The 16,387-nt window shown below is 45.4% G+C and overlaps 1 protein-coding gene across 3 annotated transcripts in view; it reads left to right on the top strand.

Annotated features, from left to right (window-relative positions):
- clip3 (CAP-GLY domain containing linker protein 3) overlaps positions 1-16,387 on the top strand; it is a 183,199-nt gene that overhangs the window by 134,978 nt on the left and 31,834 nt on the right. Inside the window, exon 16 of one of the 3 annotated variants that reach the window (XM_041179233.1) lies at positions 8,665-9,391. The exons of the other annotated variants lie outside the window; for them this stretch is intronic. Coding sequence (XP_041035167.1) covers positions 8,665-8,719 — 55 coding nt within the window. The 3' untranslated portion in view covers positions 8,720-9,391. Of the gene's footprint in view, positions 1-8,664; positions 9,392-16,387 lie in introns of those variants that run through there. 3 annotated transcript variants of the gene reach the window in all.

Raw genomic sequence — 16,387 nt, 5'->3', positions numbered from 1 at the left:
AGTTCTCTGCTTCCAAATTCCCAATTCTGCCTCTTAATTCTAACTGATGTTAAAATAAAGACCAAATGTATGACTTTAAAATATTTTTTAATTTATTTGTTCTTGGGATGTGGGTGTCGCTGGCTGGGCCAGCGTTTATTGCCCATCCCTAATTGGCCTTGCTTAGAGGGCATTTTAAGAGTCAACCACATTGCTGTGGGTCTGGAGTCACATGTAGGCCAGGCCAAGTAAGGACAGCAGATTTCCTTCCCTAAAGGACTGTAGGGAACCAGATGGGTTTTTATGACAATCAGCAATGGTTTCATGGTCATCATTAGACTTTTAATTCCAGAATGTTTTCATTCTGCCTTGGTGGGATTTGAACTCAGGGCCCCAGAGCATTACCCTGGGATCTCTGGGTTACCAGTCCAGTGACAGTACCACTATGCTACTGCCTCCCAGAAAGTGAGAAACAGCTCAGACCAGTACTCTTATTTCCCAGTTTTTTTACTGATTTTTGTTCTGGGCTGCGGACTAAATTTGGTCCTGACTCCAGTGCCTCATGGAGGTCACAGAATTGTTACAGTGCAGTAGGAGGCCATTCAGCCCATCATGTCTGCACCGGCTCTCCGGATGAGCAGTTTACTTAGTGGCATTCCCCTGCCTTCTCCCCATAACCCTGCACATTCTTCCTTTTCAAATAACAATCTAACTCCCTTTTGAAATAGTTTTAAAAATTAATAATTGAGCCATCTATAAATTAATGATTCTAGTCACACTCTGTGATTCTAATAACAGATTTGTTAATGAAATGCCTTTATTGTTTTAATTCACTGGATTTTGTTAAATAGCAGAGAGAGGAATTTCATACAAGGCATTGTGTGTATATGTGAGTTTGTTACAATTGCACAGCAAGAGGTCAGGCCAGGTTTGTCTGTTAGTGTTGGTTCAGTCTTGCATGTGTTCAAGCTCAGTATCCAACTCCCTCAGCGATGTGTCATCAGCACCTGACAGTTAGAGGTGTTATTGCTATGGTAACTTAAGACACTGTTTCTTCATTGGGCACGGGAGTTTGGAGTGATAATATCACTACACTTCGACCCATATCAATCCAGGCCAAAGCTTCTTTAGAATTCTGCCCCAAATGACAATGGGGAAATATCCTCAACGGCCTCACGGACTCTGGGTTGGTTTAGACCTCAACCACACTGCTCTTGGAGTCACTGAGCCACCACTTTCTCTTTCATGTCTTCCTTTGGAGTCTGCTGGATAAAGCAGGCACTGCTCCATGATAAAGCTGAGGCCTGTTTGGTGGTGGGAGGTAGGGGCAAGTGAGGAGAACAAATGCAGGCCCCAGCACACCAGAACTTGGCATATTCAAGCCAATACAGGGGCCCATTATGCCACTTAATTGGAAACCCTTATTGAGAGAAAAAAAATGGTTTGACATCTAGAAGCAAGAGTGAATGGCAAGGTTCCCTTTCCATGACAAAGGCTGACCCTTACTATTGGAAGTGCTGTTCTGAGTCACTGCTATCTTACAGGCTTATTAAAATACTTCAGAATAGCACTTTTGGATTTTCTGAAGAGACCCACATCTAATAAGGTGTAACCACTGGTATGTTGATGGGAAGATTCTATTTTGTATTTTTCATGCCATTTGGAACTGTTTTACATGACAGAGTTGACACTGAACAAGGCAGTGATGGACGGGAAGCTGAATGCTTCTCTTGGGTGTCATACCGCAAAGGGAGTTTGCGAATGGTGGGTGGGAGGAGATAGCCTGTGGACTTTGTTCAGATCATGGAATGAAGATGTGGTTCCCTACCCCCCTTCCCCACCCCCGTTTTGTCATGTGGTGCTTGGTACATAAAACAAGTTCGGTTGGTAAATCCATTGCCTGGTGATGGAACTGAGCCACACTGGCCAGGAATGTTGGTAGATTCCACCCCGTGATCTTGACCAGAGCCACCGCAGTTGGTGCATTAACCTCTAGGGCAAGATGGGGGTGGGGAATGCTGTGGGCGGGGGGAAGGTGGGTGGTGGGGGGAGGCGAGAGTTTCGACCCAGTGCCCCTTCCTGGAAAACGTGTATGTTTGGATGTCCCATGAGGCTGTGAACCCCCAATCCCTGTCAGTAATCCATGGAAACTCACTGTCTCATCTTCATGAAGTGTGGCTCAATGGATGAAGGCAACCATCCAACTATGCCAAGCAGTAGTTGGCATCTTCTTGGCAAGATGTAAGAAAAAGGACCGATGGCAAATTTTGGTAAAATTGATTTAACCGTAGAGGAGCCACAACTTCTGGGTCCATTACTGCCTTCCATTGGTCTTTTGTTCATTACAGGTTTTTGTGTTCCGAATCTCCAATTCCCAAGTTTTTACTTCAACATGTTAAAGACTTTACTGAGCTGGGGATCAAAGGTTACGGGGAGAAGGCGGGAGAATGGGGTTGAGAAACTTATCAGCCATGATTGAATGGCGGAGCAGACTCGATGGGCCGAATGGCCTAATTTCTGCTCCTATGTCTTATGGTCTTATGGTCTAATGTGGAGTAATCCAGGAAAAATACCAAACTCGACAAGTTTTTATTTTGTTTCAAAATTTTCAGGACATTTGATAGGATGTGTTGTGAGAACAGCAGCTCAACATTGGAAGATTTGCCTTTGACCAGATCACAGATTTTGTACAAATCTTGACCCATTGACCTTTGGCATGGGCCAAGTGCAGTACCTGGGTATCATGTGCCAACCCATTTCCATGACCATATTTCCAATGGGTGAATTTGGCATTCACTAATCACTAATTTAGTTCTATTAGGGTTTCTGGGTATTGGCAACATACTTGCATGAAACTGGAGTCCTGGATTAGTTCAAATTGTTTCTGCCATGGAACCATCTGTGTATCTATGAACTCCTCCTGATGTACACCGAGTGTACAGGAGGGTCTGTGCATACATTTCGGAGATAGTCAGAGCGAAACTAGAAGCTTGAAGCACACACAGTTACTCACTCACTCTGTCTGTTACACTGTATGTCCTCACACTGTCAACATCAGTCTGAACAGATCCGGGAGAATCTACTCGATTATAGGAAGCCCATAAACGCATCAGCGAGGAGAGAGATCCTGCCTAAGGGTTAACAGCACTGACAGAGCAGCTTTTTTTTTTATTGGTGGTGGGCTGCAGTGTGGTTCTCACATTGCTTTGGGCCCCAAGAGAAAGGCCAGTTGCCTGATATCAGCTGTTGGGAACTGTGTCAAATGGAACAGGATGTCAATGTTATCTTCCTGCTTACTGACTGTATGCTAACCTCTGAACAGTACCATTGAGAAAATAGGCGTTCACTCTCCCCTTTCCCCTTTTTACCTCTTCCCCCCCCCTACGCTCTAGCTGAAGGATGAATTTCCTGGACATGCTCAGTTTGGTCTCCCTGCTAAATTAGTTCCAGCCCATAATCCCACCCTCCCTCCCCAAGATAATTCCTGTTTGAAGGGCAGAGGGCGAACGATCCAGAGGTTGGAAAACTGTATTGACAAAGCCTCGTAGACAGCGAGGAGCAAGAACACAGCTTTTCCAGCGACCTCAGGGATGGGGGTAGCATCGGGGTTACCACCTCTGATCGGCCATATTCCTGGAGGCGTCATCCCTCCCATCTCCATATTGTTAAACTAACAAACAAAATGTTCAAATAAAATTTTAAAAATTTGCTTTTTTAACATCCCTGTTTTATTTTCTCTCTCACCTGAATTGTTTACAGCAATGCCCAGGAGATTTGTTGTAATTGCTGGAGGGTTAGGTGGAGTAGTGGTCAATCATACAGCCTCAAGTCTTCAACCCAATTTTTATTTCCCACGAGATCCTGTGGATGGTGAGACCACTGCCCTACTCTGCACAGTGGACCTCGTTGTTGTTGTTTATTTATTCTTTCACGTGGGCCAGCATTTGTTGCCCATCCCTAATTTCCCTTGAACTGAGAGGTTTGCTAGCCCATTTCAGAGGGCAGTTAAATTAAGAGTCAACCGCATTGCTGTGGGTCTGAAGTCACATGTTGGCCAGACTGGGTAAGGACAGCAGATTTCCTTCCCTAAAGAGACATTAGTGAACAAGCGATGATGGTTTCATGGTCACCGTTACTAAGACGAGCTTTATATTCCAGATTTGCTAATTGAATTTAAATTCCACCAGCTGCTGCAGTGGGACTTGGACCCATGTCCCCAGAGCGTTAGCCTGGACCTCTGGATTATTAGTCCAGCAATATTACCATAACACCAGGATCTCCCCCTCTGCCTATGGATGTTTGAATCTGTATAGGGTGGTCCAATCTTTAATTGTGCTGCCCTTTCCTGTAGTTTCCTGATTCTGTGTGGTGATTCTGTCAAAAGACTATTCAAGTGAATAGTCAGAGTGAAACTAGAAGCTTGAAGAACAGGCATTCACTCGCATGCTTTCTGTTACACTGCACATCCTCACACTCTCGACATCAGTCTGAACAGAGCCGGGAGAATCTGTTCAATTATAGGCAGCCCATAAACCCATCCTGTCTGTGATTGTTCTACAATGAAACTCCAAATACTCCAAATTTATTTCCTTTCCCCTCACATCAAATAGGTTAGTCATTTCAAACAGTGGGAGGAACAAGAAGGAGCGATTGGTTCTGGGTAGCTCCAGTAAAAAGTTGACATGGACACAATGGGCCAAATGGCCTCCTTCTGTACTGTAAGCTCCCGATGGTTTAATTGTGGACACTTCTGCCTCAGTAGGGCTCAAAGAGAGCAAAGGCTGAACTGTTGGCAGTGCCCATCATGCAGTACTGAGGGAGGGCTGCACAGTTGGCAGTGCCCCTCATGCAGTACTGAGAGGGGGGCTGCACGGTTGGCAGTGCCCGTCATGCAGTACTGAGGGAGGGCTGCACCGTTGGCAGTGCTCCTCATGCAGTACTGAGGGAGGGCTGCACCGTTGGCAGTGCTCCTCATGCAGTACTGAGGGAGGGCTGCACTGTTGGCAGTGCTCCTCATGCAGTACTGAGGGAGGGCTGCACTGTTGGCAGTGCTCCTCATGCAGTACTGAGGGAGGGCTGCACTGTTGGCAGTGCTCCGCATGCAGTACTGAGGGAGGCCTGCACCGTTGGCAGTGCTCCTCATGCAGTACTGTGGGAGGGCTGCACCTTTGGCAGTGCTTCGCATGCTGTACTGAGGGAGGGCTGCACCGTTGGCAGTGCTCCTCATGCAGTACTGAGGGAGGGCTGCACTGTTGGCAGTGCTCCTCATGCAGTACTGAGGGAGGGCTGCACCGTTGGCAGTGCTCCTCATGCAGTACTGAGGGAGGGCTGCACTGTTGGCAGTGCTCCTCATGCAGTACTGAGGGAGGGCTGCACTGTTGGCAGTGCTCCTCATGCAGTACTGAGGGAGGGCTGCACTGTTGGCAGTGCTCCTCATGCAGTACTGAGGGAGGGCTGCACTGTTGGCAGTGCTCCTCATGCAGTACTGAGGGAGGGCTGCACTGTTGGCAGTGCTCCTCATGCAGTACTGAGGGAGGGCTGCCCCTTTGGCAGTGCTCCTCATGCAGTACTGAGGGAGGGCTGCCCCTTTGGCAGTGCCCCTCATGCAGTACTGAGGGAGGGCTGCACCTTTGGCAGTGCCCCTCATGCAGTACTGAGGGAGGGCTGCACCGTTGGCAGTGCTCCTCATGCAGTACTGAGGGAGGGCTGCACCGTTGGCAGTGCTCCTCATGCAGTACTGAGGGAGGGCTGCACTGTTGGCAGTGCTCCTCATGCAGTACTGAGGGAGGGTTGCACTGTTGGCGGTGCTCCTCATGCAGTACTGAGGGAGGGTTGCACCGTTGGCAGTGCTCCTCATGCAGTACTGAGGGAGGGCTGCACTGTTGGCAGTGCTCCTCATGCAGTACTGAGGGAGGGTTGCACTGTTGGCGGTGCTCCTCATGCAGTACTGAGGAAGGGCTGCACCGTTGGCAGTGCTCCTCATGCAGTACTGAGGGAGGGTTGCACTGTTGGCAGTGCTCCTCATGCAGTACTGAGGGAGGGCTGCACTGTTGGCAGTGCTCCTCATGCAGTACTGAGGGAGGGTTGCACCGTTGGCAGTGCTCCTCATGCAGTACTGAGGGAGGGCTGCACTGTTGGCAGTGCTCCTCATGCAGTACTGAGGGAGGGTTGCACTGTTGGCGGTGCTCCTCATGCAGTACTGAGGAAGGGCTGCACCTTTGGCAGTGCTCCTCATGCAGTACTGAGGGAGGGTTGCACTGTTGGCAGTGCTCCTCGTGACGTCTACATCTCAAGAATGTTTTCTTTTAAATGTAGCAGCTGTTTGTTTTCTTGCATTGGAATTAATTTTTGGGGCTCTGGGTGGGTGATAGGATTACAACATAAAATAAAGTAATGATAAGAGGAATTGAATATAGAAAATTACGACATGGACATAGGCCATTCGGCTCATCCAGTTCGTGTTGTATTTATCCTCCATGAATTCTAATCGCACTGCCTGTTCAGTTCCAAAATCCCTTTATCCCCTTTCATCCACCTAACAGTATCTACCTTAAATGTTTACCTGGTATTTGCTTCACTCGTTGATTCTAGATTATTCCACAGCCTCAGAAGCCTCGAGGTATAAATCTGTCTCTTGCTCCCTGCCCTAAATCTCTCAGTCCCCTTGTTCTGGACCCCTCAAAGTCATTGGCCTGTTCCTATCTGCTATCCAGTCTCTTTCTGATTTTAAATGACTTTGTTCAATCACATTGCAGTCTCAAAATCAAATGGAAAATACCGGAAATGCTGATCAGGTCAGAAAGTGTTTGTCGAGAAACAGAGTTAACAATTCAAATCAAAGATTTTCTCTCAGAACTGGAGATGGTTAAAGATTCAGCCATGTTTAAGTAAGAACCGTGGTACAGAATCTTGCGTTCTCAAGTCTAGCTTTTGTGTTTCTTAAAACTTAATGTGCTGGTGAATCTATATCAAATTCTCATCCCTTCCCATAATGTGGAGCCCAAAGCTGCACACAATCCTCTGATGGTGAACTTACTAAGGTTTTAATAGATTCACCATTTCATCTTGACTGATATTTTCTATTCCTTTTGTCATTAGTTTATTTTATGTTGTCCTCCTGTCGCCCACCCAGAGCCCCAACTATTAATTCCAATGTAAGAAAACAAACAGCTGTTACATTAAAAAAAATTCTTGAGATGTAGACGTCACATGAGGAGCACTGCCAACAGTGCAGCCCTCCCTCAGTATGGCATAAGGGGCACTGCCAACAGTGCAGCCCTCCCTCAGTACTGCATGAGGGGAACTGCCAACAGTGCAGCCCTTCCTCAGTATGGCATAAGGGGCACTGCCAACAGTGCAGCCCTCCCTCAGTACTGCATGAGGGGAACTGCCAACAGTGCAGCCCTTCCTCAGTATGGCATAAGGGGCACTGCCAACAGTGCAGCCCTCCCTCAGTACTGCATGAGGGGAACTGCCAACAGTGCAGCCCTCCCTCATTACTGCGTGAGGAGCACTGCCAACAGTGCAGCCCTCCCTCAGTACTGCATGAGGGGAACTGCCAACAGTGCAGTCCTCCCTCATTACTGCATGAGGGGCACTGCCAACAGTGCAGTCCTCCCTCATTACTGCATGAGGGGCACTGCCAAAGGTGCAGCCCTTCCTCATTACTGCATGAGGGGCACTGCCAACAGTGCAGCCCTCCCTCAGTACTGCTTGAGGAGCACTGCCAACAGTGCAGCCCTCCCTCAGTACTGCATGAGGGGAACTGCCAACAGTGCAGTCCTCCCTCATTACTGCATGAGGGGCACTGCCAAAGTTGCAGCCCTTCCTCATTACTGCACGAGGGGCACTGCCAACAGTGCAGCCCTCCCTCAGTACAGCATGAGGGGCACTGCCAACAGTGCAGCCCTCCCTCAGTACAGCATGAGGGGCACTGCCAACATTGCAGCCTTTGCTCTCCTTCAGCCCTATTGAGGCAAAAGTCTCCACAATAAAACCATCGGGAGCTAACAGTACAGAAGGAGGCCATTCAGCCCACTGTGTCCATGCCAACTTTTTAGCGGAGCTATCCAGAATCAATCGCTCCCACTGTTTGAAGTGACTAACTTATGAGAACTCAATAGGTTATTCCTGAAATTCCCACTGTAGAACTATAGGAGTCTCCTAGAATCCTGTGATGTTTATTCAAATAACACAGGGGAGCCGGAGAAAAAAATTACTAAAACTGCATAATTGAAAGGATTTACAAACTATACCCAAAAGAGAGGATTTTACAAAATATAATTTGGCTGTGTATAATGTGTAACCAGTTCATGTGTAAGAAACACAACTGTCATTGTTAATGAGTGTGTTAAACACAAAAATATTGGGGGCAGGAATCTTGTCCACTAACTTCCACTCAGAAAAATCCTGAAACCTGAAGTTTAGAATTACTGCATTTGAGGGGTTGAAGAGAATGATGAACTTGCGGTTGGAAACATATTAAAAAACTCAGCAATTTATTAATTGCCATGTCAAACAGTTAGCGACCAGCTGAGTTAAAGGTGGATGGATGACTGGGAATTTTCGGGCTCATCCTCTGTTATGTGTCTGGTCTGAGTGACCCTCTCTGAATCTTTGATCCTTTATGTATTGGGAATGTCCCTGTCTCAATTCCCTCCCCTCTCTTGCCTCTTCTCGTTCCAGATTACTCTTCTGTTGTTGGTTCCCCTGGATGCTGAGAGCAGAAATGCAGTCGTAAAAAAAAAAAAACCCTCCTCACCCTCCTCCTCGGACTCTTCTCTTCCTCCTCGACTCTTGTTCTTTATTTGTGCTTTGGAGAAGGACTGCCGATCACAATCTTAGATGCTAGTTCAGCCAGATGCAGTCATAGTTGATTCTAGTGCCTTGTACCTTGACTAAATATCCCTGCATTCCACAGTAGTTTAAGTAGATAAAGTAACCTTTCCTTTGATACTGACTGAAAGATTATATATATATATATATATATATGCATAATATATATATATAAATGAGCGTGAAGCTGGTTTGTGATTCCTCTATTATTTGAATGATAAAAGCTGAGGGAGCATTTACTGTCAAAATTATGGCCTGTACCATAAAATTGAGAATATGGGTACAATCCCTATTTTGCAGTGAAGCTTATGTCCCATTGGTAACTGTCAACTACTTTACTGTATATTAGAGTGTTAAGGAATGTGAAATGTATTTGGGATTTTATGAGATTAGTGAAACTCAATAAGGGAGGATGGATTATTGAGTGTTTCAGTTTATGCCAGATGGGAATAAACAGATAAAGTGCTGTTTATTAGTTGAAGTATAAACCAAAAATAAAGTTCAGGAAAGGTTTATGTATGCACTGCTGCTTAGAATGATCTGAGAGACCCAATGAATTTTTATAACAACTTGTCAATAACTTGTTCTTCATTTTCTCATTTCCCCACCCCTCTTGAAGGTATTGTGAATCCTTGCTAGTTTGACAGGTGAGCCTCGACGTTGAGTGGGGACAGGCTATTTGGCTACTGGAGGCATCACAGCTAAGCTTGTCCTCACCCAACATCCCCATGTGCCCTTTCAAGCAAGAGACGTGTAATATTGATCAGTGGCAGGAACTCTGGCATCGTTCCCGCCACCTTCACGTAGCCCCCCCCCTCACCATGGGAGCTGGGATGACTTAATGCTCTCAAACTCAACCCCAATTGAGGCCCTGCCAACTTGGTGAGGCCTGGGGCAGGGGAGGTGGAATCTGGGATCTTCCTGTGTTGCACGGGTAGAGTTTCATTTCTGTTATCCTGATCAATTGAAATTTAGATCGATATTAATTGGAGACGTCACCTTACCTTACCCATCTTCTGATTGGATGAGAGCATCATGGTGCCATTACGAGTTTGACTGAGTGCCATGACTGATTGGAGCCTTGTTTCAATTAATTTGCACTAATATTTTCAATCCCTAACCCCCATTTGTAATTTCCAACCATCTCCGAGTAGGATCTGATTTACAGAATTATTGATTATGTTTCTGGGTGTCTTTTTTTTATTTCAACGCGGGAAATTCATTCCTTTAGTTCCAAGACATTGAATTTTCCAACTCGTGCACTTAGCTTCCAACTGACTGAAAGCAAATACTGTTTGTGAAATGGGCTTGTCAGTCTCAGTTCAGTTCTCGGGGGTCAAGTACCCAGAGCAAGAGCTGCTCCGAACTTCGGTACTCAACTGTCACAGGACAGGCCAGAGGGTGGCTAATGGAAACATCAGTTAGGGTGTTCTTCTGAGGTTGGAATGAGGTACATTGTTGGGGTGGAGTAGAGGAGCTGGGTGCTGCATCTAACCCATGCCGTACTGAATCAGTGAGTGCTTGATGCTGACAGAGAATGCCAAAAGAGGGAATTCCCAGCACAAATATTCCTCACAATGATCAGAACAACAGAAAAGTGAAGGTGTTGGGAAAAAAGGAAAGCATCACTGCTTGATCAAAGCCGACGTTTTCTCACGCTCCTCCCAGCAGCATCCTGTCCTGATTTTTGGATTGCTGTCTGTCGGAAAGTATTCACTGTCCTACACCGGATAATCAGGTTTCAAATCAGAAAGAAAGGTAGGATCCTGATTTCTGATTAACCAAGTTTACCTAAATGCCAGAGTCTCCCGATGCAACTTGAGAAAATATCCAGTACATAATCTTCCATAAGTCCAACAGTAGACAATAAGCAAAAGGTCCCGAGGGAACGCAAGTAGCTGCCGGCTGTCGTCTCGTCACCAACCAGGTTTGATCCAGATTTTTAAGTAAGGTAACCAACTATTTCGGAAGCTGGAAACCAGACACCAGAAGTCTTGAAGTGTTGTCCGCTTAATACCATTTCTGAGTCTTGTGACGTGGAGGTGTTCACTTTTCAGTGAATTTTCATCTGCAGTAAGATGGTTTCGGTTTCTGGTTTTCATGGAAAAACGAGTGCCAGTGACTGAATGCAACCTTCAAAAGAAAAATCAATGAAATCCTAGAATCCTGCGTAATAATAAAACCAGAAATTGACTTTTCAGCTGCCGTAAAGCATAGGATTCTAATTTATAGTTTGGTGAGACTTCCGGCTTTTTTTTTGTTTTCACTGAATCACGGAGAGTGAATTGCCAATTAAGAGCCCCAAAATGCTTCTGATAAAACCAGTTCTTGACTTATAGAGTCACCACCAATTGGCCCTGATCACCATCAGCACAATGAAGGTGAGGACCCCAGGCACTGGTCTCCCCCCCCCACCCAGTCACCCCTTTCTCCTCTATTCCACCCTATGTCTAATTTTAGACTTGTCAAAAGGCAGTGATCCTACAGCTACAGAGCAGAGCTACTGGGAATGTCAGCTGGAATCTGGAACCACAAGCCACCTTTTCCCAGGACTTGCTACTTTAATGTACCAATCAATGTAAAAAAAAGTGTTGTATTTAACCTGTGTGTGTGCGCGTGCGTGAGTCATGGTAAATTTGGCAGCTATAAGATTGGATTTTTTTTAAAGGAAGGATAGTAATGTGGATAGATAGATAAATGGAATCTATGAAGAGAAGTGTAGAGAAACATTAGAAATTCCTGATGTTTTTGGTTACATATGTTATTGATATGTTGATCTTTAACATTTGAATGTTGGAATTATTCCACTAACAACTAAAAATTGTGTTATTTTAATCCCCTTGCTTTTGTTGTTACTTAACATAATGCTTGAGCAATTCCTCTTGTCCCTGTAAATAACGATATTGGAAGCATGTTTGCGTTTACAATGAAGCTGTGGCACCAGCTCTCCCCCTCCTTACTGCTGCTTCCTTACTTCCCCCTCTGCCCTCCTCTCACTGTATCCCTCTCCTCACTACATCGTCTCCCTTTCTCTCCCCTCTGCCTGTCCCCTCACTGCCCCTAACCCCTTCCCTCTCTGCCGCAGACTCCCTGTCCTCTTTCCTTTGCACCCCCTCTCCTTTACTGTCTCCCACTTTCACTGTCACAATTATCGCAAGTTAAATAACTTTAGGTTTGTAGCATAACAATGGACCCTAATCTCTGGAAGTTCCTTTCAGGGAAGTCAAACCATATTAAAGAGATGGCATTTATGTGTGACTGTCCAGTTAAAGGGTCAGTACCACCTGGTAAATTAATCCAGTTGTGTACTTGCCCCTTATAATTATGTCCTGCCCAATATTTATCCTTCAGCTAATATCACTAAAACAGATTATGTGTCCATTTATCTTGTTGCTGTTTGTAGGAATGTGTTGTATGTTAATTGGCTGTCATGTTTCTCCACATTGCAATGGTGTCTACACTTCGTTGGCTGTAAAGCACTTTTAGAACATCCTGGGGTTGTGGAAGGCGCTATGGAAATGCAAGTCTTTCATTCCGTGTTACAAAAGGTCACCTGCTCCCCTCCCTCTGCTCTCGAAAATGTTGACTCCTACTGATTCCAGGTGCAACCCTTCAGTCACTTTTATTGTGAAAAGCTAGGTAATGAGTTTGTAAGGCTAATTGGCTAAGGAGGGCAGTGCTGCTGAGCCAGATTCAGTCCTTGCCCTAACAGCATGGGTTACCGCTTAGCAGCCAGAGAAAAAAAAAGCTGAGTGCAAGCTTCCAACCTTTGCCTAGTTTCAGATCACCTAGCTCAAGCGCACACCTTCAGCTTTCTGCTGTTTGCTTCGTTGCTGCATTTTCTGCCTTTAACCACCAGAGAGAGATATTAGAATTTCTGAACAATCTACATTGCAAAAGCTGACATGATTGATTAATTTTTCACTCAGTCTCACAAGCTGCATAAAGAGTAATTCAGGTCAGGGAAAACCCCTGACAAGCTCATGCAAACATGTGAGTGCAAAGTACAGTGTTATAAAATGCAGTCAGAACGATCTTGTTTACCTGCACTGCATGGTTAACCTGTACTGCTGCATAAAACAACACCAACTTGCATTTATATAGCACTGTTAATGTAGTAAAACGTCCAAAGGCACTTCACTGGAGCATTAGCAAATAAAACTTGGTACCGAGTCACCTTATGGAGGTATTCTGACATGCTTTGTCAAAGAGGTAAGTTTTAAGGAGCATCTTAAAGGAGGAGTGAGTTGGAGAGGGAATTCCAGAGCTTATGGCCCAATGATTAAAGGCATGGCCACCAGTGGTGGAGTGATGAAAATGAGGTTGCATAATCTCATTGCTGCAACACTTGACCAGTCAGATGCTCGAAAGCACAGCCTTATTTCCCTGTGATAAATCTAGGAGGTGCTCTGGATTGACTGGATCTAACCCAGGAGGTGATACTTTTTATACAATCATGGGGCGTGAGTATTGCTGGTTGGGCCAGCATTTGTTGCCCATCCCTAACTGCCCTTGAGAAGGTGGTAGTGAGCTGCCTTCTTAAATCGCTGCAGTCCATGTGGTGTAGGTACACACACAGTAGTGATAGGGAGGGAGTTCCAGGATTTTGACCCAGTGGCAGCGAAGCAACGGCGATATATTTCCAAGTCAGGATGGTGAGTGGCTTGGAGGGGAACTTCCAGGTATCTATCTGCTGCCCTTGTCCTTCAGTAGAAGTCATGTGTTTGGAAGGTGCTGTCGAAGAAGCCTTGGTGAGTTGCTGCAGTGCATCTTGTATATGTACACTCTGCTGCCACTGTGCATCGATATTGGAGGGGAGGAACGTTTAAGGTGACGGATGGGGTGCCATTCAAGTGGGCTGCTTTGCCCTGGATGATGTCAAGCTTTTTGAGTGCTATTGGAGCTGCACTCATCCAGATGAGCAGACAGTATGCCATCACACTCCTGACTTGTGCCTTGTAGATGGTGGACAGGCTTTGGGGAGTCAGGAGGGGAGTTACTTGCCACAGAATTCCCAACCTCTGACCTGCTCTTGTAGCCACAGTATTTATATGACTGGTCCAGTTCAGTTTCTGGTTAATGATAACCACAAGATGTTGATGGTGGGGGATTCAGCAATGGTAATGCTGTTGATTGTCAAGGTGAGATAGTTAGATTGGAAATGGTCACTGCCCAGCACTTTTGTGGCACGAACATTACTTGCCACTTATCAGCCCAAACTTGAATTTTGTTCAGGACTTGCTGCTATGATTGCAGCTTAGCACATATCCTGGGTCCAAAGTGTTCTCTCATACATTATTCTAAAATGTTTGAACATTCTTAGATCAGACAATGTTGAATGGGTTGCCTGGAAATTTCCCCAACAAACTCATCGTTGATTTTCTTTTTTAAATAAAAGTTAATTTTCTCCTCACCACTGTTGCATCATTCATTAATGGTATTTATAGGAATCCAAGTTGTTTTGTATTACATCATTGTTCCTAATCTTGCTATCACTCACCACTAGGTTTGGCCCTTCCCTGTCACCCAACCCTTGTCCACACATCTGTCCCTACCTTGCCATTATAAATCCTACCTCATCTTGCCCCTGTCACACTCTGCCCCACTTCTGCTCCATTCACATCCTGTCTGATTTTCAGAAAACTGCTCCTCTTCTGCACCCACCCCCCCATCTCCTTTCAAATGTTTTTCCCCATAAATGTGATAGCTGCTCAGGTTATCTGATCCTCTGTTTTGAATTCCCCACTGGAATTCCTGGTTGCCCAACTTTTGGATCAGCTCATTAAGGGGTGGTTCCTGCTGTAACAGTACTCCGGGCTTGTCAAAAATGTGAATCTTTGTGATGTTAGGGTGAAAATGGCTGTGAGCCCTCAGCATGTCGATCAGACAGGCCAATGCCTGCTACTTCACTGGGGATTTTAAAAGCAGGAGACAGTAGAGTGTCATCTTGTGCATTTAGTATTTGCCCCCTAGGACTGGCAGCATCACTTTTTTTTTTACTTGAAAAGGAAAAATTGCAGGGCTATGGGTGAAAATTCAAGGGGAATGGGACCAATTGGATAGTTCTTTCAGATAACAGGCACAGAAATGATGGGCTGAATGGTCATTTTCTGTGTGGTAAGATCCTATGATTCTGAGACTTGCCCTCATGTGTCTTCCCCAAAAGACCATTCTTTAAATGAGAGCTAGTCAATGAGATCCTGGAATCCATTCAGACTGAGGCAAGGTGACAGATCCCAGAAGGTCTCCTGCAGACCCTCAACCTGATGCTCACGTACGCACACTTTCAGCAGGAGTCGATGGCTGCTGATCATAACTGCTTTGTATTCTTTCTGTCTCTTGCTCCAAGGGGACATGGAAGCTAATTGTTGCAGGCTAACCATTGTCCTGGCTGAGATCAGCTTACTGGACTCGAGACTGGGAATCGAACCTGAGAGCTGGTAGACTCATGTGACTTGGTAAATCGCCAAGTGGAGCAAATACCCACTGTCCTGTTCTCTGGGTCAAAGCTTTATAATTATCTCTTTGAATGGTGTTCTTGCAGTTTCAGTGTGTAAAGGGTTTAGTGACTATGCAAACCAGATGGGCATTTGAAGGTAAGTAAGGATGACTGTTCTTGCGGACTGAAGAGCAGAGTTTTCCTGTTTTTTATCGTTGCTTTTTTATTTGTTGAGGCTTTTCTGCTTCTGTTGTGTTAACTTCAAGTCCGCAGCCCTGTGAGGTACTGCATGCCTAACTGATGCATATTCTCTTCCTGTGGAGACCATGTATTTCTGAATGATCTGTTGCTACTGGCATGTATTTATGATCTTGCTTAAATAAACATATTTCTATGTGCATTTTACCATCAATGGTCACAGGTGTTTTTTTTTTGTAATGAAAGCTGCCATCTCCTCACCATCTTCATGGAGAGCCTATTCTTTAGATTCCTTTCCAATGCCTTGATGGAGCGACTTTGAAGTTTGCTATCAGCCTGCACACTGTAACTATCAATAATTACAGTAAGGGTTAGAACCTGTCCCACCATCGCATCCTCCAAGTTTCTCTCCTCTCTTAAAGTTCCTATCTCTGGTTTCATGAGTGGTCTTCTAGTTTATATTTTGCACTTAACTGTTCTGTTCCCTGGAGTTTTTGGAAACTTTTATCAAGCTTGTGGACAGATGAAAATCACATGTCTCACAGCCTGGTGCACTTGGGTCACAGTAACTCCAGCTACTTATACACTGTGCAAGGTGAGACCTGATTGGTTGGTGGTGGGGTCAGGGTGTGGTCATCAAGAGTGAAGAAACACCAAAGGTTAAAGCCCGATACAACAAAGCTACTGTGGAGAAATTGAATGGGGCACTAGGGTATATAGCCAAACAAGTAAAGTAGGATACCAACAACTTGCATTTATATAGTATCTTTTGCGTAGTTAAAATGTCCCTAGGTGCTTCACGGGAGTGTTATAAAACAAAATGTGACCATAACATGATAGAATTCTTCATTAGGATGGAAAGTGAAGTAGTCCAATCCAAAACTAGAGTCCTAAATCTGAACAAAGGAAAGGGTGAAGGTTTGAGAGGTGAGTTGG

This window comes from Carcharodon carcharias, chromosome 34 (genome assembly GCF_017639515.1).
Source record: "Carcharodon carcharias isolate sCarCar2 chromosome 34, sCarCar2.pri, whole genome shotgun sequence".
In the NCBI taxonomy this organism is placed as follows: domain Eukaryota; kingdom Metazoa; phylum Chordata; class Chondrichthyes; order Lamniformes; family Lamnidae; genus Carcharodon; species Carcharodon carcharias.
The sequence above is the reverse complement of the archived record's forward strand: the minus strand, read 5'-3'. Positions and strand labels throughout refer to the sequence as shown.